At 50.1% G+C, this 22,813-nt stretch overlaps 1 protein-coding gene across 1 annotated transcript in view; it reads left to right on the top strand.

Annotated features, from left to right (window-relative positions):
- Nucleotides 1-22,813, top strand: part of Sdk1 (sidekick cell adhesion molecule 1) — a gene marked incomplete at its 5' end in the record, with an annotated part of 870,484 nt that overhangs the window by 765,249 nt on the left and 82,422 nt on the right. The window contains 5 exon segments of the mRNA XM_005397857.2: nt 567-682; nt 2,262-2,451; nt 4,404-4,502; nt 17,801-17,995; nt 20,427-20,628. Coding sequence (XP_005397914.2) covers nt 567-682; nt 2,262-2,451; nt 4,404-4,502; nt 17,801-17,995; nt 20,427-20,628 — 802 coding nt within the window.

The following is a 22,813-nucleotide window of genomic DNA, read 5'->3' as shown; positions in this document are numbered from 1 at the left end:
TCCTCAAGCCTCAGGCCTCTCATCTGTAGGCAGCTGTAACACCTGCCTCACTGGCTCACCAAAGGGATTATACTCGATCAGGACTCTGAGGACACCCAGCCAAGAGACAGCACGTGGCAAACCTCCCCTCCTCTTCTCTGGGCACATCACAAGATCATCCCTCTGTCCAGTCCTCCTGTCCCTGTCACTGAATGCCATTAAGAGAAGTCAGAGAGCTGTGTCTGTCTGAAAGTGAGGATTCCTATTTAAGATAAAAGCCTTCAGGGCCATGAGTTATCACAGAAGACAGACTGAGCATATTTTCTTGCTGGGTGGACTCAGGTAAAATTGAGCTCTAAATACCCAGGATTTATGGAATTTGTTGCTAATATTAAAGAGATTTACATATCTGTTATACTCCTGCAAGTTTAGTCTGACTCCTACAAAATGCTCAGAATATATCACTATTTCAAGAACAACTTGATGATTCGAGTGAAAATTTTATTTATTTATTTATTTATTTATTTATTTATTTATAGAAGCATTTTAGACTTTTGGTGGTAATCAGTATACCTCATTCTTTGCAGTTCCTTCAGCTGCCCCTGAAAATGTATCTGCAGAGGCCGTCAGCTCAACCCAGATTTTACTGACATGGGCATCCGTCCCTGAGCAGGACCAGAATGGGCTCATCCTGGGCTACAAGGTACATGTTATGTTGACCTTGCTGTCTTAAGGTGCTACAGGCAAGGAGCCACCAACCCAGGGCAGTGTCTGCCCTCTCCCAGGTCTGCAGCAATGGCCAGGGTCCTGATTTTTACCATTGCTTGTCTAAGCTTGTTACAGTCTGGGAAGAAGACATTGGTATGACTGCTTAACAGATACCTCCACATTCTAAAGTGAACCTAAAGTTAGACTTGGGCTTATATTGCAAAGCTCAAGCCCTGGCTCTGCCCTCCCGGGGCCAGATTCTTACTCTGCTCCTCTGTCTCCTCTCTTGTAAAATGCAAATAAAGATAGCAGCTACTCCCCAGGGTCAGTTTGAGAATCAAGGGGTCATTTATGAAGTGCTCCCTGCTCGTGCTAAGTGCTGATAAGCATGGACACACATGGTTGTGTGTGTGTTGTTGCACATGTCCTCCCCGCAGGGCAGTCCAAGACAGTGGCACTGTGAGTTGTCCCAGCTTCTCAGGGCTCCACCTTCCATGCACATCCTGGACCCTTTAAGGCCTGCTGTGTCCTGTGCACCAATCAAGGGTGATACGTACTGTCTCTAGGCCCCTCCCCCTCTGCTCCACTTACCAAGAAGCAGAATGAACACCTTGGATTTGGCCAGGAAGGCCACACTTCTTTCAGTCTCTGCTCCATGATCGTGAGCAGGCCTCCTTTCTGCTTTTCTGCAACTTGGATGCCTATGATTTGGCTACCCCCACCAGTTCTCATAAATCTTCCCTCTGCCCTGAGCATTCTGATTGTTCCTTCTGGCTCCATAATGCATGACAGGCCATCCAATGTGACAACCTTGTGACAAATGGCACTCCCGCAATTCATGGCAGGTCTATGATATGTGACAATGTGATATGTTGCTGCCCCATCATATAGGACCATGCTGTGATACATGGCAGTGTCGTGGTGCTTGGCAGTCCTAGTGAGTGGGCTCAGTGACCAAAACTCTGTGTCACATTACTGGGTCTCAGTGAAAAGTGCTTGCTGTGCCACCTTCAAACTCTTCCCTGATGACCGTATCTATCACTTCCAGATCACAGATCACAGGGAGCTGCTCAGAGAGGGTGGGCTAGCAGGGAGAATGTGGGACCTAAGTGAAAGATTAAGGCCCTAGAGGACACGCTGGGTGCTATGCCTGTAGCTGGAGCTTGAGGTTCACATGAGAGCAGACAGCCTTCTGGGATGGCAACTTAGTTTCCATGGAACTGGGAAACCAAGTGGCTGCTGGCTGCTGGCTGCTTTGTGGCAGCATAGTATCTCCCAGTCCTTGTGTTAGTGGATGCAGTTGGTACGGCAGCACTGGAGTGCTTCAGACCTTGCAGACTGTGACCAGGCAGCCAACTTGCCAAGCTGTGGCTGTTTTAATTCAAGCCACCCTTCTGGAGTACAACCACTTCATCACCATCTTCCTCCCTGCATGCCAGCCCACAGAAATTACATCCACGGGCCTTTACCACAGCTGCCGTTGGTAAGGAAACTCAGGAGGCCGGCGCCCACAGAGGCCTTTTCTTATGTGTGTTGGGGTTGTAACCACCTGTGCTCATGTGTTGATGCTTTAGATCCTGTACCGGGCCAAAGACCTGGATCCTGAGCCCAGAACTCATGTCGTGCGAGGGAACCATACACAGTCAGCGCTGCTGGCCAGCCTGCGCAAGTTCGTGCTGTACGAGCTCCAGGTGCTGGCTTTCACCCGCATTGGGAACGGGGTACCCAGCTCACCCCTCATCCTCGAGCGCACCAAAGATGATGGTACGTGTGGGGTTAGTACCCACGCTGGCCTCACTGCCCCTCAGGTTTGCTTTGCCAATCCAAACAATTTGGATTGTGGTCATTTTAAAAGTAATTTTCCAACCACTTTTTTTCAGTTGAAGGAAACAAAACAAAATTGTTTTTCAGTCACTGAGCATTTATATGGCCAATTTCAGCCTGGAGTGGATTTTTATAGCCTGATTATGAAGCTATGCAGAATTTCAATCGTAACTCTGCTGTGGGCAGTGTCGGCGAGAAGTGGGTTGGTCTGAAATGTGAGCTGCTCGTCTTATGGTTCTCAAATCTAGTTAAAAGTCCACTCTGGACATAACAGCTCCAGGGCTCCTGGGACTTGTGGGCCTCCCTGTTTGTATCTTAGGAGATAGTTGCCAGTTCCCATGTACCAAGCAGTGTTCTTGATAGCTCCCAGGGTCCCTGGGCCCTGTGTTTCCAGACTAAGAACATGTATGGCTGCTTTGTTTTTATGGAAGTCTAAATCACCAGAAAATATGTTCTCCCACTTTGCAAACGTCAAAGCTTTAAAGGTTACCTCCTTTACATTTTCATTATTAAACAGACTGCAATGAAGATGTCAGGGGCAATATACTGATCCCCCCAAAACACCCACCCCAGGATCAAACGCATTTGACAGAAGGAAAACGACTGCGGGTTTCCTTAAGCATCTTTCTGAAGTCTGGACCAATGAGTGCAGACACCGTCTACCTACTGGGTGGGAAGTGTTCTTCATGGTTCTTGGAGAGCATGAGAGTTTCCTTCCCCAGCTCAGGGTCACAGGGAGGGGAGGCATCCAGTAAGAGAAACGGGAAATGGGCATCTGGCAGGGTTTTGTTGAGAGGAAAGGCAACCTGCACAACATTCCCATGTGCTTCAGGTTGCTACTCTAGGGAGAAGCAGGAACCTCCATCTTAGAAACTGCTCCTCAGCTCTGACTCCGCCACCCTCGCTTTTCCTCAAAGGCACATTGCTACCTAGTGTAGACGTGTCACTCCTCTGCCTCACTTCTGTGTCCTTCAGACGACCAGCCTTGGCACGGCTGAGATCAGTGCTGCCCATGTGTTCCAACCTTGGGCCTCCTTCAGACATTTTTTTTGCCCAAACATAGGTGTCATAACATACATTCAAGGTTTAAACTATTGTTCTCAGCTTAATACCCAGAGGCAGAATTCAGCCGCCTGAATGACTGCTGCCCACGCCACAGTGTTTCTGTACCATTGCTCCGTGCCCTCTGCCTCTTACTGAGGAACAGTCCATGATTAGAGTCCAGGGAGAGGTCTCACACTGCCACACACCACCTGGCCTGTGCACTTAAGCAAATACATTTTACAAGGGCTATGACCCTATTACTCAGTGGCTGCACAATACAGAGCTTCTTTGTGAATTACCGGTGTGCCGAACTACCCAAAAGAATTATTAGATGCACTTGTGCACATCAACTCTTCATGCTCCAGGACAAAGTCAGAGGGGGAGGGGTGACATGCACAAGAGGAAAAGCACTGATTGCCAACATGATGTCGCATCAGTGGTTGTGACCTCCATTCTGAGGTGGAAGGGACTTGAGGTCACCTTGTCTGACACCTGCTCTGTGGAAATCAAACCCTGTAGAGGAATCTGAGCTCAGACAAGAGGGATCTTCACTTCCAGCTTGATGGACACTCTTACTGGTTTTGCAGGGTCCTATCTGTACACTCACTGTTCGCTGTTTCTAGCACAGTTCATGAGCAATGTTTTCAGAACTTGGAAGAAGATGGACAGGATCCAAAATGAGGTGATTTTCTAAAATTATAGGGAGCCACACTGAGTGGGTTAGGTTCTAAAAGTCATTCACTAGAAATTTGGACACATTCCATTCACAAACAGTGTCACAGGGGTAGACACCATGCACAGCTGACCTCGACATCCCATGTGTACCTCCTTACTGTGCTTTCCCACAGCCCCAGGCCCCCCAGTGAGGCTGGTGTTCCCCGAAGTGCGGCTCACCTCAGTGCGGATCGTGTGGCAGCCCCCAGAGGAGCCCAACGGCGTGATTCTGGGTAAGGAGCAGCGGGGGAGATAGGAGAAAATCACACTTGGATGTTTTTTTCTGTTTCTACTAGGTAGTTATGGGCATAAAAAACAAAGCTTTACACTAGAATTTTTTTGTGGGATGAACTTTACAATTTATTAATCCAGGATTTCTTCCATTTGTTCGTGGTTCATGGCAACACCCTTTGTAATGGGCCTGTGTCCACCATGCATCTGAGAAGGAGCAGGCCAGTTTCCCATAGATGACACAGAGCTGGGCCTTGTTCCCGAGCTCCTGGGAACAGCGCTGCCCTGCTCTGAGGCTTGCACCTGATCCTGGAGAGGAGCTGCTGGGCTCGGGGTCCCAAGAACACGTTCACCTTTAAGTTTTCACTCAGAGAAACAATTCTGATAACACTGATGAAAAGCTTCAATTTTTCCCAGCTCCCAAAGGTGGCACATTATATGTTAAAATATCATCAATTCCTTTATTTATTTACCCTTTCACCCAGGCAAATGGAGGACTGTGTGTGCCAGGTGTTGTATGCACAGTGGGAAACAGAACTGAATAAGAGCTTTCCACCCTTGCCCTTGGCCCCATCAGGCAATGACACAAGTAACAAGCCTGTTCACTGAGTGCCCCACAAGCCATTCATGGGATCGGGGTCTCAGTGGGGGGATCCTGAGGCAGAAGTCCACTTTTGAGCTGGGTGCTGAGGAGAAGTGGTTTCTGCAGGCCTGGAGGAAGGGAAGAACATCTGAACTGTCCCCAGGCCAGGCCCTGCAACGAGGTGTGGCCAGCGTTCAAGTGGGCACTTAAGAGCATCAGGTACAGAACATCACTGTAGACCTAGGTCAGCACTCCTGTGTGACATTTACCCAATCCAGACACAGGAGATCCTCATTCGGTTAGCTTGTGTTCCAGATGATTTCTGGTAAAATCTCAAATCTGACCTTACAAACAAATCACCACTTTTACCTGCTTTTGATGTTGGAGTCTAGGGTATGGTTTAAAGAATGGGTTTTATTTTATTTAAAGGAAAAAAGTTTTTAGCCCTGTGCCGATCACAGTAGGGAGCCATCTGGGGACTCTGGCAGGAAAGTGACACAATCAAGTTTATCTTCTGGGTAACAACTTTGGCAGCCAAAAGAAGGTGGCCTGAAAGGCAGATATTTATGGAGCACTTGTTTCGTTAAGTTGGGCCAAGAGCCCTCTGTGTTTTCCACACAGGAAGGCTGTGGCCTGTTTTCCCTGTGACCTTCCTCTGTGGGATTCCTGGAGCTCCCTGGTAGAGTTTGCCATGAGTCATGCATTTCTGACTTGAAGGACCTTTGCACTCACAGGTTCTTGCTGCCTAAATCACAGTAAGCAGCCATGGAAGTCGCTTGTTGGAGGGAGCATTTCAGGGAGCAATGGCAGGCAGGGAGAGCAGTCCTCAACATGGTACCTAGCAGCACTCTCTTTCAGAACAAGCAGGGCTGAGTATCCAAGTAGCCCAGAGTCATCCCCAGCACACCATGGCGAAACAGGAGATGGCTCTAGAGGTGGAGAATGTGGGCTTTTGATCTGTCACAGTTCTCAAGTCCCCAGCACTGTTCTCTGGGAAGAAGCAGCACTCAGGACCTCCCAGACAACTTGTGACTCTCTGGACAACTGCATGCATGTGTCACAGCCACATTGGTCCACAAGCTCAGCTCTGGCTGTGTGGCAGGCATGCATCTAGCTGCACTGCCATGCAAGGACCCCAAGTTCTGAGCTGTGTTATGAGTTAGAACTGTCCACCCAGGCTCCTCCTGCAAAGATGGGCAGCTCTGGCCTGGACCAGTTCTGCCTGTAGAGACCCCTTCTCCAGCACCTCTGCTCCTCCTGCCAGACACGGGGCAGATGTCCTCATGGTCCACTTTCTGTGGCTCCAATTGAATACCATGGACTGGGTAATTTATGGAAAATAAAAATTTATTGGGCTCAGGTTCAGAGTGCTTCTATAAGCAGGAAAACAAATGTTAGAGACACCTGAAAAATAAATAACAAGATTAAAAAATGAACTGAGTCCCATTTGGACAGTGAGACTGGGTCCAAAGAGCTTCCAGCTTCTTCTGGTTCAAGAGAAACTGTAGAATATTAAACACAATTAAAGCTGGATCTATAAAAATGCAGGTTTGCTTAAGCTCTGGGGGCCAGGAGGTATGAAGTGGAAGGGCCTATTGGATGAGAGCCTTCTCTCCGTGGGGAAGTCTGCAGAGTTCCAAGGCAGCACAGGGCATCAAATTGTTATGGGTGTGTGTAAGAGACGGCCGAATTGGACTTGTCACATGTTTTGTTTTGTTTTGTTTTGTTTTGTTTTGTTTTGAGAGAGGGTCTCACTAAGTCACTAAGTTGCCCAGGCTGGGCTTGAACCTGTGATCCTCTTGCCTCAGCTTCCCAGAGTGCTGGGATTCCAAACATTCACCACCACACCCTACTGAACCTCTTTCTCCAAATAAACCATTAATCTGAATGAATTTCCCATTTATGACAGCAGAGCCCTCATCATCTGAAAAAGGCCCCACCTGCTTCCACCTCTTAATACTTCCCCAAGCAGGTGGGCTTTCAGCCTGAGCTCTATCTGCACGTCCTCTGGGCTACAGGCTCGAACGCTCCTCCCTCTGCGTGTGTCTCTCTAGCTGGAACCTGTCGTACTGTTCTCAGAGAAGGCATGATGCTCTTCTCAGCACAGCACAAGTCTCATTGTCTAGATGAAACTCAGCTCACTTTAAAATTATTGAGAGCCCTTCTTGGTCCTCATCATGGTCCGAGAAGTTCATATTTGTAATCCCATGGAAAAGTTAGTGGAACTCTAGCAAGTTAATTCCAATCTACCACTACCAGTGCAACACATGGCAAAAATAAGGACACTAAGGCATATTTATAGTTGTGGGGAGCCAACGGGACCCTAAGTCCAGCTAGGGTGATGGCTAACCAGAACAAAAGCCTTGACCCAGGGCCAAACCCAGGTTTTATTAATTCATGCAGAAGGGAGTGACTCGAAGATGAGTGACTGTGAGAACTGCGGGAAGTAGGTGAATGCTATGAGCTGGGCTAGGTAGGAGGCCTGAACCAGCTCTGCAATATGCAAAGAGATGGATACACAGAAAGAATAATCTGCATAACACAATTTCAGGTAGTATCTAATGTTTAGCGTTGGTGCCTCAGCTATGATGTGTAATCTTTTGTGCCCTGGGAAGTCATAGCCTCTTATCTCAAGGCTCCATCCCAGCCAATAGCATGGAGCATGGCTCTCCATACCGCCCAGCTCGCACATGTTTTTTTGGGAGCTACAGGGGCAGAGTAACATTGCCCTGTTCCCTTGCTTCAAAGACTACACATCAGCACCTCAGCTAGACCGATTTGCATTGCTTAAAGCCAACTGAAGGGATAAGGAAAAGTCCTAGCCAGCTCTGTACATATTAATACATGGAAATAGGGCCAGGTTTAGCCAAGATGGAGATAATTGCTCTTCTTTCAAGGAGAGTCATCCAGGTCCTCCACACAAAACCTTATCATTTATTTTTCAGGGTATCTTTAACATTTGTTTTTCTGATTATGAAAGCACTCTAAAATTAAATTTAGGCAGCAGTGACATACCAGCCCACATTAATCAGCACAGTCCAATGACACCAATAGGCCTTAGGGTGTGGGAGACCAGGACCCCCAGACACCCTGGTCAGAATGTGGCCATGCCTAGGGTAGGTGGTCACAGCCACACTCTCTGTCCCAGTCAGTGTCCACTCCTAGGCCATCTGCTCAAGACTCCTGCACACATACCCAGAGCTCTTCACTGCAGGTTTGTTTAAAGGGCAAAGAAGAAAGCAGCTGTCATCCTCTACAGTTTGTGGGGCATGGATCTGGAGCTACCTGCTTGTGTTTCTCCTGGGTTTTATGCATTGTACTGTGGATGGGCAAGGTGTGAGAGTGAGTGTGGTTTTAGAGTCAGTAGCCATGTTGGGGTTCAGACCTCAGCCTACAGTTCACTTGCTGAGTACATTTATGCAAGTCGCATGGCGTTCTTGTGCCTCGGTTTCCCAATCCCTCAGAGAGAAATAACACTTGCACTTTCCCCATCGAATCAAATGGGCTGCACATACAGCACTCAGAACCAGGCCTACCACACAGTCAGCACTGAGTAAATGGTAGTTCATCGCCTCAGGCCAGAGGCCCCTTGGACCAGAGTGGCTCACTGGGCCTGAGGCTTGGCCCAGTTCTGGTGTTTTCTTTGTGTACCCCAGCGGTTTGTTGGGCTGACTTATTCTCCATCACTCTGATTGCTGGAGCCAGGGATTCTTGCTGACAAGAGAGGAAAACCTAGAAAGTCAATTTGGGCAGCAAAATCATCCTGATGTGGGCTGAAAAAGCCCAGGTTTTGGTTTGCAGTCCGTGGAGAGGGGGATCACTGAAAATCATAAAATCCCATATAAGGAAAATATATTTAAATACTTCTAGTACCCCAATGGTGGCAAAAACAGATGCTAAATCAAACTTTGCGGGGTCTGCCTGTAATGCAGAAAGCATCCCATTTAATCCTGTTTTGTTGTAATGGCATTTAGCTGTAGCAGATGTTGTTGGGGTAGCCTGTCACCAATATGTTATTACAGCCAGCGCACCAAATTGTAGGTGCAGTAGGAAAGATGGGAAAACAGTTTCTAAAGATTCAGGTTGGTGTTCAGAGGGGAAAAAGGAAACCATCTCTTTGCACGACTCACTTTACATCCAGAGACCTTGAATCAATGTTCCCACCTGGCAGCACAGCCTTCTGAGTGTATAAACGACTCTGTGGCTGGTGCTTTTGTAATCTATATCAAAACATGTTCTTGCATTTCCAAAAAAGATTAACAGCATGAAACACTGGCAGGCGCCTGGAGGGAAAAACACTTGCTTATTTACGTAAATATTTTACTATGGAGAGCTTTTAGTGTTTAGAGCCTTTCTTAGGGGGATGTGCGGAGCCACCCAAGTGCGGGCATCCCTCCTCACTTGCCAGACTGCTCCATGAGCCCTGCTCGCGAATGCTGCTGAGTTAGACACCCTGGATTCTGCGTCTGCCTCCACTTTGTCAGAAGGCCTCCTGCCTTCCGAGAGCCTAACATTTACCTAGAGCTTGTTACTGAGGGTATGGGGAGCTCTGCTGAGAATTAGGAGCTCAATTGAATATGACCCGTGTCTGAGTATTCCTCATTTGGATCCACCATTGCATTTGTGTGAACATAATGCATGTGGCTCAACTTGAGGGCTGCCCAGGGCCATTTGGCTGCGTATGGGTTCCCTAACCTCTTCCAGGTTGGCAAGGGTGTCACTGTCTTCCCTTGGCAATTGAGGGGTCAGGTACACTGCGCTCTGCTAGTGGCCTAGCTTTGAGTGCCTGAGAATTGGGGGAACTCTCAGACTGATGCTCTTTGTTTGCTGGGCATGAGCACAGCCCATGGAAGGTTTGCAGCCACCTTTAATGTCTTGACAAAGTCCCAAAGGGATGTACCAGTTCTCTGGCATCAGGCTTCAAGAAACCAAAACCCTACAGGCTCGCGGTCTGCGGCTGCGTCTTCTCAGCTTCTCCTCTTTGCATCTCCCACACTGGAGACTGGAAGGTGTCACACGCTAGCAGCACGCACCCTTTCTTGATCTAATTCTGTAGGTGCCTGGTGCTCCCTCCATATCCAGGTCTATTCAGAAACCTGGGTCAGCCGCTCACTCGGTGTTTTTAATCTTCACTTTGGATCGATGCTCCCCATGCTTGGCCTTATTCCTTTGAATGCCTGTATTATCATAATTCACCCATAACCTTAAACACAGGGCCTCTCTCAGGCCTTGCCTGACTCCTCCTATTGATTCGACTTTCCCATTCTTTCCTAGTACACACCACAGCCTTCCGACCCTGCCTTGCTGAAATTCAGTGCGCTAATGCTTCTGATCTGGCTGTGACCGTAATTACATAATCAGCCTTTTCCCCACAAACGCTCTCAGCTCTGAACACCATCTATCATTATATTCTCTAAAAATGCAAGAAGTATTACTCGGCTGCCTCTTTTACCAAGTATGTACCAAAAAAGGCTCTTCTATTGTCTGTTGAGTAAGATTTTAAATGTGTCAGGGTAAGATATAGGCATTATAATCTTTTGTTCAACAGACCACAGTGTGGGGACTAGAAATGATACTATCTGTATTTAAAAAGAAATAATACAAAGATACATATATAACCCAGAGGCTGTGGAAGTTTCTCCCAGTAGCTCAGTGTGGGAACTAGATCAGCGATAGAAAATAATAACCCAGATTTCCTGCAATTAGGAACAAATGACGTTGTACCTTGCAGTTTACATGCACCGTGTACTGAGACTTCACCGTGACTGTACCAGTGCTGGCAGTGCTAGGGCCACACAAGGCAGGGCCAGCCAGTGCCATATAGCAGGCCCTCGGTGCCCACAGAGATGGGTGCCAGGACCCCTACAGATACCAAAACCTCCAGATGTGCACATCCTTTGAAGCAAAACGGTGTGATATTTGCATAGAACCCCTATGTGTTCTCCTGCGTGCTTTAAATCATCTGTAGATGACTTACAGTGCTACAGACACAGTTCTTTTTTCTGAATGTTTCCAGCTCCCAATAGAGTCCAAGATGTGTAGCCCTCAGACACAGAGAGCCACCTGTACTGAGCAGTCATTAAAACTCACATTTCTGAAGGGAAAATATAACTTTGATATATTATATGAAATACAGTAAAAAGCCCATGTTTGGAGGGAAAATTCTTTTTTGCTTAAAATTCAGGTACATAGAAAAATTCCTCTTGAAAACATCTGAGATAGTAGTGGTGATCTGTGAGTGGGAAGATGGCCTTATTGTAGGTTCACGTACCACTCTCCACCCCAAGCACTTGCTACCCCCAACTGGTAAGGGCCATTCCCAGCCTCTGGGCTCTGAACCGGGCCAGATATTTAAGGAAGCCCCCTCCCCTGAGTAGTTCTGAGCCAATGCTGCTGGGAGCCAGTGGATAAAAACCATGGCTGTCTCCCTGAGGTGAGGCCACTATCTCCAGGGAGTAGTGCCCAGCCTCAAGTGGCCACGGCTCTGCGCACACACTGTATGCTTCCTACCTGCACGGCTCACTGCCCCTCCCGCCTCCTATAATCACCTCCCAAACAAACCTACTACCCTGCCTCAGAGCATGCCTCTGGGGACCACCACAGGGTCATAGGTAGCTTATGCTTATTGTTTTCTACCTTTTTTTAGATAACTTTCATAATAAGGAAATAAATGATATATGTTCTTTAGGGTATGGATACTGAGGATTAACCCAGGACCTTCACCCTGAGCTATATCCCCTGTCCTTTTATTTTTTGAAACAGGTTCTCACCAAGTTGCTAACTTGTAATCCTAACCCTAGCTTGTAATCCTTCTGCCTCAAACTCCCAGAGTGCCAGGATTATAGGTTTTATATGATATTAAAAAGATAAGACTCGGGCAAGAGAAGGGACTGAGGCACAGAGGGAGCTTTAGAAGTGCCTCAGAAATCCCTGTCCCATCCAACCTGGGCTGTCTCAGTGTGGGATGGAAAGCGTGTGTGCGGCAGGACAGTCAGCCTCTCTGAACAGGAAGGTTGGACCCTCTTGCTTGCTGCCTCTGTGAGCCAGTTCAGGGCTGACTGCTGGCCAGCTCAGCAAAAGGGCCTCGGGCCAGGCCCATGCAAGTATAAGATCCAAAGTATAAGATCCCACTGTACCCACCTCATGCTCTGTCCCCACCACATGGACACCTGGTCCCTGTAAGCCTGTTTCCACCACCTCTAGATTCAGCAGTTTTGCCTCTGGCCTCTGCCACAACGAGCCTCCTCAGCAGACCCATTTCCAACACAGGCACTGCAGGGGTTTCCGGGTAGCCTGGCCTTTTTGGCCACTTTCTGGCCAATTTGTGTCTCCCAGTGGGAACTGCCACGTGCTGGATGTTCTGCTTTCCAGCTGTGCTGCCCAGCCCATCACCTCAGTGGGGGCTCGCTGTCTCTGCGCTTTGTCTCACTCTCACCATCACCTTCAAAATGTCTTGCTGAGAGAATTCCTCCAAGTCATCTACTCTGTGGATGACTCATCTGAGCGCAGGAAGGAGCTAAGTGTGGCAGTAAGGCACGCTGGGGAGGACAGGCTCTGTCCAGGAGACCCACCTGGCCTGTCACTGTGTTCATGGAGATGCACAGTCCCTGCCTGTCTCACACACAGCAGGCAGATGCTTTCTGTTGTGGAATGCTATAGGTCTCCTCTGCTGGATGGAAAGTGCCGGAACCTGGAGGCTCTTCATCTCCTTATTAACAGCAATGGTTGGGGCTGGGGATTTAGCTCAGCGGCAAAAGCGCCTGCCTGGCAAGCGCAAGGTCGTGAGTTCGGTTCCTGGTACCGGAGAAAAACCAAAAAAAAAAAAAAAACAGCAATGGTTAAGACACTGCAATCATGTGGGCTTGCCCAAGGTGAGCACAGACGAGGTCTCTGACTCCCTCCAGTACTGCCAGGGGCTTCTGAGAGATACAGAGTCACACACAGCACACAACATGTGGCAAGGTGTCACCCAGAGAAGGCAAGATGACATAGGCCTAAGAGAAGGAAGGGGTGGAGAAGAGTCACATGATAGTCACATGACAGTGTAGCTTAAGGCCCAGGATCATCCTAAGAAAGACAGGAGAATAGGGGTGGAGGCAATGACAGAAAAGAGTATCTGGCTCAGCAAAGTGGTACTAGTTCCCCCTTGGTCCATCAACTTTGTGGTTCACAAAGAAGTGCTGTTGAGTAAAATCTTCAGTTTGCTGGATTAGTATCTCTAGCAACATAAAAATCAGGGTGGAAGTAAAATAATATAGATTAAATAATAACAAAAGTACATCTGTGATCATGTCTGTATCCTAAAAGTAAATAATACCTCAATAATTCAGATTTTCAGGTGGAAAGGCAGTTTGGAATGTTATTAAGGAGTCTCAATTCCACACCACTCTGCAAAATGTGAAATAGCAAATAGGGAGGTAAGGCTGGCTGGCAGTGCCCATGGGAGAGTGCGTTAATGGGCATGAGGTGCCTGGTACCTTTCAGGATAAGCAGCAAGGGCAGGTCAGGAGCCTGAGGAGGAGGTGCTGTTGGGTGAGTTCCGCTTCCCTGCTGTCTAAGGTAGACCTGTGCTTTCTCACACTGTGAGGAAGAAATCTACTGAACTACAAATCTACTCATTGTGCAAAACCAGCAATGGGATCCCGCCTGGACTTGCAGTATGCACAGAAGAAGGTGCACAGCCCTGCCCCAGGCATCCTCTGTTTTTAATGCACTTAATTTGCCCTTCTCTAGGGAGGCCTGTGTCTCTTGGTTCCCAGGAATGATGTTCAAGTGTCTGAATTCACTTGCACTCCTCACCCAGCACTCCTGATGTTTTTTAAAATATTGTTTGATCATGGTCTTCTCAGTCATGTTTATGTCTGCCCATGTAGTCTTTGGGCTTGGTTATAAAGTGTGATTGGCCTTTGCAAAATATCTTTCTTTAGTGGCTTTAGTTTCAAAGTATGCATGTGGCCATAGCTTTGGGCCGCAGTGGGCTGCTTTTGTGCTCGTTACAGATTGACTGTGCTCAGATGGACGGGTGGGAGTCGGGGCCATACCCAGGTCACCGGCTGCACCTGCTCCTCTGTGAGGCACACTCCAAGCTGTGTGTAGAAGCGACAACCCCATGTGGACAGCAGTGCCCTAGCACAGAGGCAGGTTGTCTCCCCAGCCTTGATCTCTGCTGTGAGCCCACTGTCACCTCTTCCGAAGCAGATGTCACTCTGTACCCGCAGCCTCTGGCTGCACAGCAAAGTGGAGCCCTCAAGTCACTCAACACAGAGACAGTCGGGCAGCTGGTAAAAGCCAGAGGTAGACATACTGAGATGGTTAGGGTGATAGGAGAATTGCATCTCTCACAGCAGCTGGTGAGTCTCAGCAGACAGAATTCAGAGTTAAAAACAGATAATAGACGGCTGAGTCTGTTTAAATATACAAAGGCAAAAAGTAGGCGAAGAAAAGCATTAAAATAGTGATCCAGAATTAGGTGACAGGAAAGATCGGAGATGGGTAGGAAGAAGGAGATGATGCTGATTTCATTGTCCTTCACAACAAAGAACCGTGAGATGCTATCAGAGGGAGTCAAGAGCTAGAAGAACCAAGGACCAAAAGATCAGGAGAGAAAACTCACAACCAGCCGAGCACATGGCAACCAAATCTGCTAGGAGGAAAAGCAACATGCGGGACAGGATGCCTGATCCGCTGCAGAATGCACAGAGGAATGAGGATGTCTCCAGGTGCAGGGGTCACAACTCTGACTCAGTACTCAGGAGGCTGAGGCAGAGGATTATAATTTTAAGGCTAACCTGAATTTTGTAGTGAGATCCTGTCTCAAAGGAAAAAAGGGAAGAAAGAATAGAAAAATGTCTTCCTAAAGACTCTGCCTCTGTATTCTCAGATTATACCCAGAAAGATGCCCCAGAAACCAGCAGTGGTGCTTGCTTAGGAGAGGGCTCTGGGAGGTGTGAGCTCAGGTGTGAAGAGGCATGCTTTGCACTATTTACTTTGCACTAATTTTGAGCCATAGAAATGTAATACAATTCAAAACTAATAATAAAACACTTTACTACAACACTTTAATGCCTTTTTTAGAGGCAGTTTAAGTCTAGAGTTTTCCCAGATTGAATACTAATTTCATGTCCAGAGCTTCTGCTCCCAGTTAAAAGCATCAAACTGGAATCAGATAGAATTAGAATTAGGTAGCTCTCCTGGCCCCCCGAGGAAACCAGAAATTGTTGGAAAATATATACTTCCTGAGGAATCCCCACTTAGGGATGCTTGCCCTTAATGCCTGATGAGGGTGGGGGCTTCCTCCTATTAGATAGTCAAGTGGCAGAAGTTAAGCATCACCAATCCTCAGAGACCAGGCTGGGAACTTGAGTATGTCTGCTTGTGGCCACTGGCAGGGTCACCGACCTGTCCTGAGGCTGCCTAAGGCTTTTGTGGAACTCTCACAGCCTCTGTGTCTGGGAGGAGGAGGAGAAGCCTCAGAATAGAGGCTGCATGAAAACATTACTTGGGGCTTAACAAAGAAGCCACCAGAATACCGTGGTGAAGGGACAGTTGGGAAATGACACCTGCCAGCTGCAGGACCGTGAAGCACTGGTTATTATTTCCATTTTAGAATCACATCAGATCCAAGAATGCTGCAGGCTGCATGCTGTGGCCACACCAGTTTTTGGACTGTTGAAGTGTTTCCTGTTGTCCCCACCCCCACTGAAGTTCGGAAACCATGGGTCCTTTGTCCACAGAGTGGGGAATTAGCAAAGCCTGGGCTCCAGCCCAGTTTTGTGCCCTCTAGAATGCACGCCCTTCCCTCTAGAAGGGACACTGTTCCTCTGCTCATCAAGAGGGCTGTGGGACACGAGGGACTGTCTCTTTGCCAAAAGATGTGCATGGGTTTTTCTCTCTAGAAAGAGAGGCCTGGGGTTCCCATTGTTACCTCCTCCTGCACTACCCACTGGGCTCCTGGTACTGCAGGAGGGACTGTGGGAGCCCAGCAGGGCCCTCTCTATCCTGTGACACACAGGATGCTCAGGCGTGGCACCTGCTGCTGCTGCATCACCTTCCTTGTCTTCAGAATGCTGGTGTTCAGGCATCCCTGCGGCTCAAGCCTGGGTTCCATGGGCCACGGGGCTGCGGATTTCCATCCATGTCACTACACTAGGGACAGGAAGGAGGAAGAGCAGCCTGAGACAAAGGCTAGCCAGCCATTTCTAGCTTCTGTGGGAGTGGATGGGCCAGGCTTAGAACCTGATACCCTTGCCAGAGGCCTAAGGTCAGCTAAGCCACCTCCAGGAAGCCCCCGCAACTCTGGGTCCCCATGCAGGTAGACAAGCCCATGCATGAGACTAAGCCATGGCCAAGATGGTAAAGCATCTGGGCATCCAGGTGGCATTGTGCTGGACAGGGTGGCTGTGTCTTCCCCCAGTCTGTGTGATGACAGTAGTGATGCTGACAGTGACCTCTTGGCCGGGGCTAACTGTCAGGGCACACTCTGAGTGTAACCTCAGTGTGATTATGCTCCCAGCCTTCATAGGGCAACTGGGGGAGGCCCTTTACACAGTTGGAGACACAGCAGTACAGAAGCTGGGAGGATGCCAGGAAGCTCAGTCACCCTGGAGCCAGGGGGCAGGCAAGGACAAGGAACACAGGGAGTGGAGGTGCCTCACCCAAAGTAGGCTGGGGGAGACCCGGGCTGGTGCGTGAGCCAGCCTGTCAGTGCGCCAGGCGGCACTTGGTCCCTGCAGGTGGCCTCCTACACATAGGCTGCTAGCGATGGCATTGCTGGCAAGGCCTGGTCGGTTCTGCTCGCTTGACTTCCCCCTGTGGGTGCCCCTTGTTTAAACTGAACAGTTGGGCTGTCATTAATTTTTCTGATGCCACAGTACTCTGTCCATTGTGGTTTTAATCAGCATGGAAGCCCGGCAGCAGGACCACACGCTGTCTGGAAGCCCCAAGAAGGACAAGCCTGGTGCGAGCATCCCAGGCTGGGTCTGAGAGCAGGCAAGGCCTCTTTAGATGCTGGCAGGCAGGCCTCGGGGTTGCCTGGCTGGAGGGGTTTGATCATTAATAATGTCTGATCAACCGTGAACCTTTAATAGTCAAGGAACTTTGAGTCACTCAAAGCAGGCCCAGCCCTCTCTTAGCTGATTAAACGGCACTGGGGGAGGGTTCTTCAAAGCGAAGCCTCCCCAGAACTAAAGGGGGTCCCGGAGGGAGTGCACCAAGAGGAGGAAGCCCAGGATCATGGGCAGTGGGCAACAGCAGGAAGGAGGGTTACAGAAAGGGTACCAGGCCCACGCGGCCATTCCACCCAACAGGCTGTGTTGTGGTTGGCAAATGCTAAAGGACTTGCTGAAGGCTGGCACTGCACTCTCCTGCCCGACGGAAGAGAAGGGCACCATCACCTCAAGGACAGGCAGACAAGGGAATAGAATAGCCATAGCTAAGACCTGCCACAGTCCCGCAGCAGGAGCAAAGACAGGGACTCTGTGGCATCCTCAGGAAAGATGAAACTGTTTTCACATCTTATCTCCATGACGGATGAAGAGTGAAACAAGTTTCCTGGGGGATTACGTTTAAGAGGCCCCTCCATTCATTACCCCGAGGATGGTTTCCCTTTCAGTGCACACTGCCCGGCTGCAGAAGTCATCAGGGGGTTGCAGGTGGGCCTGATCCCCGAGGACTGGCTGAGCGGTCTCCCCGTCTCTCCCTGCCCGGCCTCACCCACAGGGTACCAGATCGCCTACCGCCTGGCCAGCAGCCGCCCCCACACATTCACCACTGTGGAGGTCGGCGCCACTGTGCGACAGTTCACGGCCACGGAGCTGGCCCCGGAGTCTGCATATGTCTTCAGGCTGTCCGCCAAGACAAGGCAGGGCTGGGGGGAGCCGCTCGAGGCCACAGTCATCACCACGGAGAAGAGAGGTAAGCCCTCCAGCCCAAATCTGATGTCACAGATGGCAGGCAGGGGCAGGGAGGGTGGACATGGCACATGTGGCTGCCACGTTGGGCTCCCTGTGGTCCACACAGTGGCTGGGAAGCCAGAGACTTCCTTCAGAGACACAGAAAGGACCCACTGAACAAGACACTGAGCTGACCACATTATCATGTGGCATCTACATAGCATAGCCTTTGGCCACTTCCTCCTCTCTCAGACAGGTGAGATTACCCGGCTTAACGATGAGATGCATGGCTCAGGGAACTGTGCCAGGGTTGCACCCTGTGGGTGTGCCTTGCGTAACTGTGCCAGGGTTGCACGGTTGCATGAGTGAAGCTTCCCAAAGCCACACACCTGATCTCTGATGTTCCAAATCATGTGCCCAGGGAACAGGTGCCCAGGAGAGGTCTTCTGCTTAGCTGCCCTGCTATGACTGTCACAGGGACCAGGTGTGTGGGGTGCTGTGTCTCGGTCCTTCCTCACTGCAGCCTGTGGGATACAGGCTGTTCCTGTCAGTCTCACAGAAGCAAAAGCCGGACAGATTACTGATCTGCCGGTTCCCGCTGCTGTGGAGCTGAGATTTGGACCCACCCCCATGACCACAGGGCCAGCTCCACCCACCAGTGTCTGCTGTGGCTCCTGGCCCTTGGGCTCCTGCCCACAGCCTCAGGCCTGGCTCCAGAGCCTTCCCACAACTCAAACTGTGGCTGGTGACATCAGGGCCAGGGCAGAGGAGGGGGCAGGTGGATCCCATTGGGCTGCGGGGAAACAGCACTTGGAGCTGTGTGGCCTTGGGCAACTCCCTCCTGACTCTTGTGCTGTGGCACCAAACTGCAACCTGGTGTGCAGCAGTCTTCACCTGAATGGCTGTCCAGGTTGACATCAGGACTTCTTTGGAGCAAAGCTGGAATGATGTAAATGCTCAATAAATGTGAACTACTATTACTGCCATGTTTGTCACTTTTAAATTTTTTTTTTTTGAGGCACTGGGATTGAACCAAGTCCTCTTCACTCTGAGATCCAATCCTTTTTAGTTTTTGAGGCAGGGTTTCACTAAATTGCCCAGGCTGGCCTGAACTTGAGATCATCCTGCCTCAGCCTCCCACAATGACTTTTTATTATAAGATCTAGAATACAGTTTTAGGGAGTGAGGAGTTGAACTCAGAGCACTTGAAAAGCAACTATGGCCTTAAATCTAGAAGGGAAGGAGACCAACCTTGAGCTCCTACCATCTTAGTCACCTTGTTGGACATGGTTGCCTTCACATCCTTCTCTGGATCTCATAGAGGTGCTCAGGAGTTTACTGGTAGGGAAACCAGTGCTCTCTAGGGTGAGACCTCGCAAAGGCCCTGCGTGACCACTGGGTTGAAGATCAGCCTGTACAGCCTCAAGGCCTGCTAGGGAAGAAAAGGTTTGATCTAAGTCAGTTCCAAGTGGAAATACTCACATGAACCTCATTGTGGGTGGAGCAACACGGCCAGCCCATACCTGCCTGCTCTGAAGGCAGAGCCCAGAACCCCCCAACCTGTACCGCATCTCCTCCAGGCCACCTGCTCTCCCGGAGTTTAGATTCCCCAGCAGGCCCAGAGACCCTCTGTCTGTGGCTCAGGGACAGGGAGCCGAAGAGACCATGTGGTTGGCAGTGTGTCCAGATGGAGGCCTTGGGAGCAGGGGAAAGTTTCCAGGAGAAATTGGGTGGCACGGTGCGTGCCCAAGGAAAGACTGCTGATTAGGGTAGATCGAAGCACTTCTCAGACCTGTCACTGCAAGGCCCACGATCAATCGCTGCTTTATTACACCCCACACATTTTAATCAGAATCAATAATCTTCATGATAAACAATTAAACAATTATTCCTCCCTCTGTGGAGTTTATTGAAATCAATGGGGCGCAGGGGCATAGTGGCAGGTCGGTGATACCAACTCGAGACCAAGGCTGGTCTTGTGCATCTTGCACCATGAAGCCCAGCCCCAGTGCTGCAGGCAGGACAGCCGGAGGGGCCTGTATCCATGGCCCCCTCAGAAGAGGCAGAAGCCTCTCGTGTTGTAACTCGGGCTGGCCCTCAGGGAGGAAGGGGTGGGTGCTGATGGTGGACAGAGCCTGAGTCACGGAGTGCAGAGGAGGCGGAGGTGCTGGGAAGACCCCTGAGCTCCTGATGCCAGCTGTGGTTCAGACCCTAGCCCATGACAGGGGAGGCGGGTCCTCTGTGGGTACTGCCTCTGCTGCAGGAGCCTGCAAGTTCTCCAGAGAGGTCCAAGCCAGCACAGCCAAGGTCAGCTGGGAGGCAGCTCCCCTGTCTGACCTGAGACATCACCTTTCAGGATGTGACCCCTGTTCAGCCCATGGTCACAGGGACAGCTGGTCACACAGAAAGCAGTCTCCCTCTCACACCTGTCTATCTGCCCTCTTTGGTTACAGAGCGGCCAGCACCCCCCAGAGAGCTCCAGGTGCCCCAGGCGGAAGTGACTGCGCGCAGCCTCCGGCTCCAGTGGGTCCCGGGCAGTGACGGGGCCTCCCCCATCCGGTACTTCACTGTGCAGGTGCGAGAGCTGCCTGGGGGCGAGTGGCAGACCTACTCCTCATCCGTCAGCCACGAGGCCACAGCCTGCGCCGTGGAGAGGTACTGAGGGATGGGCTCTGCCACACAGCAGCAGGAGTCAGTGTCGGTGTCAGCACCCACCAAACCACCCCTATCCCTAGCAGCACTCTCCATACGGGGGACCCCCGTCTCTCCCAGGTGGCCTCGCAGGCATGCACTGCGCGGCGGGTTTGCACACATGGGCCCCAGGACTGACAAGGCATGGAAGAAGGGCTGAGCCTAGTCTAAGGGGCTCAGTGTCCCAGTCCCTCCAAGCTGATGCCAGACATGGGTAGAGCAGAGGGGAAGGGATGGATACTGGGGAAAGGCTAGAGAAGAGCACTTCTTTTTATATTCTCTCCCAGTGCAACAGAGGACAAGCACACCCCACCTAAGTACTGACCTGGATCGGTGATGGGTGAAGGACTGCGAGAGCCCGGGCCACAAGGCCAGAGTTCTCTCTCTCTCTATCTCTCTCTCTCTCACACACACACACTCTCCATTCAGGCTGTGTTCACCAATTCAGCAGGAGCGCAGCACTGACCATTCTGCTTGCATGGGCTCATGGGCTCCGCAGGGCCTTGCCACAGCCCCCTTCAGAATGGAGAAAACAAGCTGGGACAGGATAAGCCAGTGGCCCCACTCAAGCAGACTTTTTCAGTCCCAGAAAAGGTCTCAGCCTCTGATCTCACTCAGGAGCCACCCAGGCACTCAGGTTAGAACAGGCACCCTGCAGAATGTGGGCAGGGCTCCGGGAACTGAGCCTTCACCAGCACGTGCCAGTGAAGAGCAGCGTCCCCTTTCATAGTCACCACGGAGGTATTTCTGGTGTGTTCAGGTGGCTTCCAGATGGTTAAAGCTTTTGGTCAGAACTACATTGCTGTCATTGACATCATCATCACCGTCACTGTCATCACCTTATCGCTGTATAGGGGTCCCCCTTGTCCATGGTGCAGACAGATATTCCAGGATGCTCCACAGGAGCCTGAAACCACAGATAGTACAGAGTCCTCTGCATACTGTGCTTTCCCAGACACATAGGCCCAAGAGAGGGTCTACTTTATAAACCAAAAAGCAATAACTAATAGCAAAATAGAACAATTATAACAATACAGTGTGCCGTATAAATGTTGAAAACTTCTGAATCATTTATTGCTAGAACTTTCACTGGATATTTTCTAACACCAAGCAGAGCAAGACCATGAGCAAGGGGCCACTGTATTAAAACCTTCTGTCACTTGCAAAACCTTCCCAGAGGTTGCTCCGTGGCATCCTTAATAGCCCTGTGGAAATGCAACCCAGAATTATAGCATTCCCATTTTACAGAGGAGGAGTTTGAGGCAGAGATATCTTACATAAATGACATGCTCAGTTTTTCCAAGTGGATGAAATAGTCCCTTAACCTTCTGTGGCTCTGACATTCTTTGGGCCTCAGTTTTTGAGCCTTGAAGGATACCAAGCATCTCTGGAAGCTGAGTTACAAGGGGCCATGGTGTAGGGAAAAGTCAGGGCATTTGCAGCCCAATAGAAGCTCTCAGCTCTCAGCCATCTCAGTAGCTACATGGCCTTTAAAAAACCTATCACTATCGCCTGCCAAGCCTCAGCTCCTCACCTGAGAGCCAGGGCTAGGGGAAGGATCAGCAGTATCTTCCACCCCTCAGTCCCAGACTGACCTCACCATGACTCCAGCAAATGGGCAGCAATAAGTAGGGCCATCCAAAATGTCAGACTGTCCTCTGAGTTCCCGCCAGCATCCAGCTGACCCTTTGAGGAATAGCCATGGAGCCCAGGTGTTGTCCCCAGCCCTCCAGCAGGGAGTAGTCCTGGCGGCAAGTGCCACCCACCTGGAGTCCCAGGATGCTCCTGGGTTGACCCTGGAGGTCTGCTGACCATGGCCAGGTAGGCCCCACCTTCCCTAATAAGCCAGGCCGGACTGCACTGGGTGCTGAGCTGAATTAGCAATGTGCCCACGGAGTAAATGATTTCACTCCTTTTTGTTACCTTCAGAAAGAAAGAGAGACCCAGCCACTTTGTCTGGAGCCTTCTGAGATCATAGAGACTAATCATGCACTTGGGACTTGGTGTTGTAAAAGAGAGGTCCTTGTTTCAGGACAAATAGTTTAATTTGGTGGCAAGGAGGCCGTTGTCAATTTCCTAATGGGCCAGAACTAGGACAGATGCCTCCTCTGCCTGTCAATAGGAACATGTCACAGGCAGAATCCTGAGG

Source organism: Chinchilla lanigera, unplaced genomic scaffold (assembly GCF_000276665.1).
Source record: "Chinchilla lanigera isolate Chin_1 unplaced genomic scaffold, ChiLan1.0 scaffold00059, whole genome shotgun sequence".
Taxonomy (NCBI): Eukaryota; Metazoa; Chordata; class Mammalia; order Rodentia; family Chinchillidae; genus Chinchilla; species Chinchilla lanigera.
The sequence above is the reverse complement of the archived record's forward strand: the minus strand, read 5'-3'. Positions and strand labels throughout refer to the sequence as shown.